The 8,836-nt window shown below is 40.2% G+C and overlaps 1 protein-coding gene across 1 annotated transcript; it reads right to left on the bottom strand.

Moving 5' to 3' along the window:
- Positions 1-1,161: 1,161 nt before the first annotated feature.
- Positions 1,162-6,822, bottom strand: LOC110288713 (oogenesin-1-like). The gene is made up of 4 exons (XM_085838369.1): positions 6,793-6,822; positions 2,928-3,238; positions 2,263-2,410; positions 1,162-1,200 (listed from the first exon to the last, which is right to left on the bottom strand). Exons 1-4 carry the CDS (start codon positions 6,820-6,822, stop codon positions 1,162-1,164), a joined length of 528 nt encoding a protein of 175 aa, XP_085694495.1.
- Positions 6,823-8,836: the final 2,014 nt, after the last annotated feature.

Raw genomic sequence — 8,836 nt, 5'->3', positions numbered from 1 at the left:
AGAAGCTGTTAGCTTCTGTAGTCCACACTCTCACCTGCACAGACTAGTCTTGGAGGGTGCTCTCATTTTCTTGCCTGCAGATTAAACCTATCCCCTCATCCCATATTTCTCCATATATAATTCATTTGCTGTGATCTAAATCTACTACACAAGAATTTCTTTCGCAAACATTGAGCTGTATGGGAATCCATGATGTTTGTGTCCCATTAATGAGACCTGTTCCTGGGATGAAATGAAATGCACAAATCTAACATTGACCTAATTATGGTGATGAAGAATGAAGAAACCAGACACAGGTACAGAAATGTTGGGAAAGATTAGGCTCTGTGGTCTGATAGGGACATACACGCAACTCAGAAAGTCAACACATTTATTGTACACAGTAAACAGATTGGGCCAGTTTCATGAAATGGTGCCTCTATTGTAACACACTCAAACTACAAGTGCTTGATGCTTTCTGCAGATGCAACATCCATTCACCAGCTCAGAGGAAGGTATTGACATTCCTGTGTATCTCAGACTTTTAGGTGATTGACATTTTCAAGCAACATTTAGCAGTGGACATTCACTTAGGATTTCATCAGTCCCCAATACTAAGTTTCAATTTCTCAGTTTGACAATCAATCTAATAGTAGTTTCACAAAATGGCAACATTGGGTCTCCTGATCATAAATGTAGCACCCACCACATTTAGAGCATGGGATTGTTTCAAAGCAGACAGTATGGAGCTGTCTTTTGGCTCTAAGTATATCCAGGAGCTCAGGACAAAACCTTTCTAATCTGTGTGTTAGTATTACACCACTGTCATCATAGCACTCCAGAGGGGCAGGGTAAAACTCATAGATCAGCTGACTCAGCAGGGCTGTGTGGTGTAGAAGTTGTTTCAAGAAAGGCAGAGACACATTATTGTCATAGAAACTGACCTCTCTGAGGTGAGAACATTGGCTTAGGGCAGGCAGCAAGGCACTTAACTGAAAGTCCACTATACAACATGACTCCAATTCCAAGATTTTCAGGGTATCTCCAACTCTCTCAAGGAGAAACCCAAGAGGCTCAAGAAGTAAATCACATAGATATATATCACTAAGATGCAGATGTTTGAGTTCACAAATATTCAGGCAATAGGGCAGGTAATCCAAGTCTGACTGTGAGAGGTCACAGTTACTGATGCAAAGCGTCTCCAAGGGCTTTTTCAGGCACCTGGGGAGAGAAGAAATGATTGCTTTTTGACAAATGTTGTTGAAAAGGGTCTATATAATTGACAGCTAAGCAGATGGCACTTCTCCCAAGCTCATTCTGGCTACACTTTGAGGTCAATTCTAGGATATGGCCTTGTGTTATCTGCTCTCACAACTCACAGTATTCTAGTCTGAGGTCTGTAGTTATCACTATAGGCATGATTCAGGGTATGGCTGGAAAACACAACAATGGATATGTCAGGCCAACATGGTGCATGTAGGAAGAACTACCTACCTCAAACAAAATTTAACAACTACTAGGGCTGTTGTTAAGAGTTCTCAGATGTTTTATTCCTCCAAAGGCCATGATCCTGTCTTCATCTTGAAACCCAGTGTTGCATATAGCTCATCTGTTCAACCTGTTTCTGAACTGAAAACCTTTCACACATGAGCTATAAGAGGCATGCTTATGCCTCATCATACATATCTTAGCACACACCTCATTTGCTCAGATATGTTATGTTTCAAACAGTGCTAGGTTTATTGTGGCCAGTTTATCAAGGACTCCCTAACTTAATAAAACAAAAGAAGAAAAAAGCAAAAGGAAAGTGATGTGTTTTCTCTGGTCTTACTGGACCCTCTCAGTCCTTCCTTACCTGAGGTATTCTTTCAGGTTGCCTTTTATAAAAGGGACATGATTTACATAGAGTTTCTGGAGACAGTGGAGTGTGGGAAGTTGAGAAATCAAGCTGAATATTATCTCCTCATCAGGCTTTTCAGAATCACCCAAACTGAAGGTAACTATGATGTGATCTAGTGTGAGTGTGAAAAGACTTTTCATCAGTTTCAGGTAGGGATTAAGAAAAGCCAACTCTTCTATGCAGATACATCTTAGGATAAGCTCCTGTATACAGTCTGCGTGTACAGTTTTGAAGATTTCTATCACTGAGGCTTTGTTTAAGCCTTCAATTACTAGCTTTCTACAGCATAGATGAATAGAATCTTTTCTCTGCTGGGCCCACTGCAGCAAGTATGTGGTAGATTCATCAAGTCTGCCCTTCATGCAAAAGACTTCAGTCGTCACCTTCAATTCTTTCTTCACCTCACAGTCAGGACTGTTCTCAATTGGCTGCTTCTCTGTCGTGAACTCTGGTAAGCCTTCACCTTCATGGGATCCAGCCCATAACTTCAAGTCATGTTCTCTCCAATTAATTACTCTGAGTTTGCACCTACTGTGAGAGAAAAGAGTATAATTATCAGAAGATAAAAGAAGACACATCTTACACTCTGATTCTCTTCACATCTCATACATCAGCTCTTTCTTCCAAAACTTTGCCTTTTCTTTTGCCTAGAATTAAACCCCAAGTGTCACATGCTCAGTAAATGCATAACATTCTTTGCATGATGGTCATCTTTAGCCCTGTCTTTCTTCCCTTGATTCCAAGCTCCTTAATCACAAGCTCTTGTACCTTTGAGGGATGCAGGAAAGACCCATTTCTCACTGGCTATGTCTACTCTTCTTCTGTCTTCTGCATTAGCCATTATTTGCCCAGGGAGATGAGACTGAGCTTAAACCCCTATACCCCTATAAGCTTCTATACCCAGTGAAGAACAATCTTGAATGTGGGGCAAAGAGAATATTGAAGATCAGAAGTCTCTGATCCATGGTTGGCTAAATATTCTCTGTCACTAGTTGCTTCTTCTCAGCACTCAGAGAACCTTCCTCCAATCCTAGTTGCTTTTGCCTACCTGGTTTGAACCTTTTGTGCAAGCAGTATTTCTAGTCCCTCAAGCATAGCCTTCAAAGTCTCCAGGTTGCAATTATTTATCTGCTTTCCTAAAGAAAGGTATGGGAAGGGCCACACAGGTATCATGGCCTTCAAGATCTCTATATGTCCATCAGTGAAGGCCTCCTCAAAAATGACTGGGAACAGATTCTGGGGCAGGTCCATGAGAGCAGAAATGGCCAAGGCCTCATCCCTCAGTAGACTCTGAATTGCCAGGTTCTGGAGGGTGGGTGGAGAATAGCATTCCTCTGTGACTTCTTCTAAAGAGTCATCCTAGGGAAGCAGGTAAAAAATACACCATTAGCTGGGCGTGGTGGCGCATGCCTTTAATCCCAGTACTTGGGAGGCAGAGGCAGGCAGATTTCTGAGTTCGAGGCCAGCCTGGTCTACAAAGTGAGTTCCAGGACAGCCAGGGCTATACAGAGAAACCGTGTCTCGAAAAACAAAAAACAAAAAAACAAAAAAATAAATAAATAAATAAATAAATACACCATTAATGACAAGAAATTTAGGGAGCCCTCCTGTCCACACAGGGAAGTGTGAGGTCTAGATCACTACCGATTAGGATAGAGAACTCAGTTTACCAATTTGATCACCCTCAATTTTCTTTCTTTGTTTTTAGAGAGAGGGTCTTTATAGCACTACCTGTATTCTGAGCAGTCTTGCAATTTGCTTTATAGACCACACTGTCCTAGACCTCAGTGAGACTTGCCTGCCTGGGCCTCCAAATTGCTAAGATTATATGTGCGTTCCACCACTGCTCAGCAGATGCCACCATAATATATCTAAACCAGAGCTGCTTGGTCTGCCCTTTGCTGGTTTTGAAGCCACAATTCTCTCTGGTGATATGAAAATTCTCCCATGTATCCTAGTTCCCAAAGGCCACATCCAAGTTTAGCCACAGTTTGGATGAATACATCCCACTGGGAAGGGATCACCAGGAACTCTGAAGGCTCAGGCAGTTTTTTGATGATAAATAGACTATGCTTATATTTCTAGGTCTTCAAAGAAAGCAAAGGAAAACAGTTTCCAAACTTCCACAATCTCTATTCAGCTACACTGCATAGAACATGTCTTTGAAATTCCTATCACTAATTATTGACATTAATCTTTGATTATTACTCATGATGGCCTTTTGGGGAAAGTGTTGGGGAGGCTCCAAGCTTGAGTACTGCAAGCTACAGAGCTAAATAGAGTTGTAAATACTACACTAATATAATTAAACCTTCAGTAGTCATTCGCACAGTATGTAACTCTTTAGAAACAATCCAGGAAGAATAAATGATGAAGTAGAGTTTAAAATCCACATGCTGAAGGCAGGAGGTTCACAACCTCAATGCCATAATTTGTACCTTCTACAGCACCATAACAGTTTTTCTGAGACCTGCAAAAACTAATTAAAGACCAAAAATGTAAGAAAAAGGAGTGGAAATTTTAATTTCAGGTGATATTCAGATTTTTCATTAGAACACTAAATAAAAATAGGCAGGATTGTTTCTGAAAATTTGAAGACATCCTGGCTTCCTTGAAAAGAATAAACCATGTATCAATGAGCACATGGAAAAACCTTGTTTTTTGTTGTTGTTTTTGTTGTTTTGTTTTGTTTCGTTTTACTTCTTTCAGACTTGTTCTTATCCATGGCTGTTTTGAAACTTGCTTTATAAATTTGGCTGGTATCAAACATTGATACCATTTACTTTCTGCCTTCCTGTGGCAGTAAAGTGAGGGTATGAGAGGATAGGAGTGACGGAGGCTATGATTGTGATATATCTATTAAATAAATACACTCGTATATGTATATACATGTACATATACATACACAATATATACCCAAACATATTTGTATATATTTGTATGCATAAACATTGATATATATATATATATATATATATATTTATATATGGATATATATATATACATGTATGGATATATATATATGTATGGATATATATATATGTATGGATATATATATATATATATATATATATATATATATATGCAGGTTTCTTCTTGCAAGTTTGAGAACACCCTGAGTTCCATAAAATTAGAGACTATGTATCAGTGAGAAGCAAATACCATTTGCTTGGTTTGCCTTATTTTTTTTAATTATGTATTGCTTTATTTCTTTAATGAATAGGAATATACTCTTCCTGTCTTCAGACAGCTACAAAGAGGGCATTTGATCCTGTTACAGATAGTTGGGAGCCACCATGTAGTTAATGAGAATTGAACACAGTACATGTGGACGAAAACTTAATGTTCTTAACCACTGAACTATCTCTCAAACCCCTTGTTTTGGTTTTAGAGACTAATATAATTAATACCTAGCTGTTTTGACACTCACAGCCTCCCTCTCCGTTCCTGTTACTGAGATTAAAAGCACACCAAAGAATGCCAGGCTTAAAGTGACATAAAGATCAGTAGTGAAGTGACTTGTGTAACTCATATCTGACATTCCAGGCAAAAGTGCTTTGATTTCAAGATCACCCTGACATTCTTAGTGAGACTGTTCAAAAGACAAAAACAAATCTATATAAAACAAAATATCCCACAGAAATGACAATGACCCAATTAATAATTGGAAGTAATTGAGAACACACTTGGATATTCTGATTCAGCAGCTGCCCTCAGGTGGTCTAGTTAGAAGAATCTCTGTAAGTTTAAGGCCTGCCAATCTTTTCTTTTTAATTATATTCAAATTATTGCCTCCTCCCACAGTTCCTTATCAAATTCCTCATCTTCCTTATCTCCAAGAGGGTAGTCCCATTCCTGTAGAGCTTCAAGTCTCTCTAGGATTAGTCTCACCTTCTCCCACAGAAGCTGGACCAGGCAATCCTCTGCTATACATGTGCCTGGGCTTTGGACAAGCCTATATATGCTGCCTGGTTGGGTAGCTCAGTCTCTGGGAGCTCCCAGTTGTCAAAGAAAGGTGAGGCTGGTGGTGTTCATATTGGGTCATCCTCCCCTTCAGCTTCTTCAATCCTTCTCCTAATTCAACCATAGTAAAATCTTGAATGGTCAAAAATCACTTAAATAAATATTCAAAGTCCTTGGTCATCAGTTAAATGCAATTCAAAATGACCTTTAGATTCCACCTTACAACAATCAGAATGGCTATGATCAAAAACTTTGTTGACTGCACATGCTGGTGAGGGTGTGGAGAAAGGAACACTCCTCCATTGCTGGTAAGATTGCAAACTGGTGCAGCCACTCAGGTATTCAATCTGGTGGTTCCTCTGAAAATTGGAAACATCTATACCTGACAAGCTAGCTATACCACTCTGGGGCATATACTGAAAAGACATCTCACCTTCTAGTAGCATGTATACTACAAGGATACATGCTCTACTATGTTCAGAACTGCCTAATTTGTAATAACCAGAAGCTGGAAACAGCCCAGTTAGCCCTCAACCAAAGAATGGATACAGAAAATGTTATTCATTTACAGAATGGAATACTATTCCACTGTTAAAAAATAGGACACCATGAATTTTGCTGGCAAATAGTGGAACTAGGAAATATCATCCTGAGTTAGGTAACTTACTCTCAAAATGACATGTATGGTATATACTAACCAAAAATGGATATTAGCCAAAAAGACAGAATATCTAGGATTGAGGCCAAGCAATCTTGCCTACAAATAAGTGATCTCAACAAACAAAAACAAAAACAAAACAAAACAAACAAACAAACAAACAAACAAAAAACCAACCAACCAAACAAAAAACCCCAGCAAGTAATACGGTGTATATACAAAATTTCAAGTGATGGCAAGGCTAGACTAGGTTACATGAGATGAGGTATTCTGATGGAGCTGAGGTACTTACCTGATCTTGACAATGGCCACAGATCACCATGTTCGGGCAAAGGAAAGCTGTGACTCCAGGCTCCAAGAGACCTAATCTATACTTCATCTCCCTGCTATGAATCATTATATATACCTTTCAGCTGAACCCTCCCTTTGTAGCCACACCCTCCCATCTAAAGTCAGCCGCTGATTCAATAATTGAGTCTCCATCATTGTGTCTCCATTCACCTGCTCATTTTCAGATTTAAATAGTGTAGGTAAATTGGACCAGATCTGTACACAGGAAGAATCTAAGACCAGACCCATAGTCAAGAATTGATTTACTGAAGACAAGTGGTTATGCCTGATGCCCTTACTCACATTACTTACAAAGCTGAGTTAAGTGGATCTCTGAGTTCAAGACTGCTGGTTTGTGTATGTATGGCTAATGACTTACCTTGTAGAAGTTGAAGTAGCATTGTGGGTGTGGACTTTAATCCCCTTTTCCTAGCTTCCTGGGAGCCCTTATTCTGCTAGCAGCATCTGGAGTTCACGGCTGAGCCTGATGATCTGTCAGTTCTCAGCTGTGCTAACTTGAGAAGACTGAAGTGGGAGGATGCCAAACAGATCAGTTTAATTTCACCTTCAGCTACACAGTAAACTTGAGGAGAGCCTAAGATAATGGTCATCATCTCTTCTAATCGTATGTACATCCAACCAAAATAAAGAAAGTTTGCTACAAGGGAAAAGCTGGCCTTCATTTTCCAGAAGGAAATGGTGTTAGAGAAAGGATCATCCAGTCTACAGTGTCTGCTACATTCTTTAGGACTGTGGTTCCAGACACCTCTTCCTCTCTCTAGTTCTGTCTGTCTGTCTGTCTGTCTGTCCCCATCACCCCTTCTTGTGGCCAGCCAGTGGCTCACATGTCTGAGTTCTAGTCTGGAAGGCATCTTGGAAACCTGGAAGAGAAGAGGGTGCTAGGTGGCTCTAGAGAGATGGAACCAAGACAACCATCTGATCAAGGTTCTATTTTACTATTCCTGACACTGGGTTATGAAGCAGGGGAAGGGGCCCATTACCACCAAATCATCCCTGGAGTCCAGTTTCAGGTGACCATGTGTTTGGCTCGGGAACAGGTAGGTGGCAGGCAGCAGCAGTGGGAGTGACAAAATGATAGGGCAGCAAGCTCTACCCTGATGCTCTCTTCATACTAATGGTGAAACTTGATCAGCCAGGTTTCCGGCTGAAGGGGGGGAGGTTACAACCCCTGCTGCACTTAAATTAAAGACAGGGGTGGGCTAGAAGGTGGGTGCTGCCCTAAAAACAAAAAGAACAAAAGAAATGTATTACCTGCCTCCCACCCCAAACCATGTGTCAATTCCTTTCCAACTAGGCAATAAAACAGGACTGTGAGTTCTGACCCCAATGGATATAGAAGTGTCACTATTTGAATTGTAACAAAATCTAAGCCCACTTTCTGTTTTCCTGTGATTCATCTCCCTCATATGCCCTCTTAAGAGAGTAAAGGTTGTATATCCAGGCACTGAACATGGCCTGACAGTCTCTTTGTTTGTGAATGAAAACTTATTTCCAAGAAGTGCAAATGCATCTCAGGCTTCATCTCTAGTACAATTTAATTTGTGGGCTCATTGTTTTTGTCAGGGTCCACCTCCCTCTGCCTTTGAGGGCTGGGGTTAAAGGCATGCAACACTGTGCCCACATCCAGGGTCAGTTTCTATGAAAATAGCATTTATATGCTCATTCTGAAGGAATTCCTCTACCACAGCACCAAGCTAAGGCAGGTGATTCTGCAGCTGTACTCTGCCCACTTGAGGATGCAATGATGACTTGTGTTAAGGCTTTTTAGAACAGGTTCCCTGCATTTTTCTGAATTCCAGGATATATTATAGATTCTAAGCATACCAGAATGTAAATGTTATCTTCATCTTACTTGACTCTTCAGAGAACTCAGTCTATACCTTGGGAAGAGACATTGCTTTTAAGCATAACATGGCGGATGCATGACAAATATATTTATCTCTGTCTACAAGGTCAGAATATGTATGTTTATTCCAGGCTCAGTA

The sequence above is a fragment of the Mus caroli genome, unplaced genomic scaffold (assembly GCF_978045245.1).
Source record: "Mus caroli unplaced genomic scaffold, Mus_caroli_1 scaffold_6, whole genome shotgun sequence".
Lineage (NCBI taxonomy): Eukaryota > Metazoa > Chordata > Mammalia > Rodentia > Muridae > Mus > Mus caroli.
Note: the sequence above shows the minus strand (reverse complement) of the source record. Positions and strands in the feature narration are given on the sequence as shown.

Bases quoted from the DNA above. Each gene is read 5' to 3' on its own strand.
- LOC110288713 (XM_085838369.1), bottom strand. From the start codon at position 6,822: ATGGTGATCTGTGGCCATTGTCAAGATCAG. The intron at 3,239-6,792 runs GTAAGTACCTCA...CTGCTTCCCTAG, and splicing joins GTGGCCATTGTCAAGATCAG to GATGACTCTTTAGAAGAAGT. The intron at 1,201-2,262 runs GTGACGACTGAA...TTCTCTCCCCAG, and splicing joins AGGTGAAGAAAGAATTGAAG to GTGCCTGAAAAAGCCCTTGG.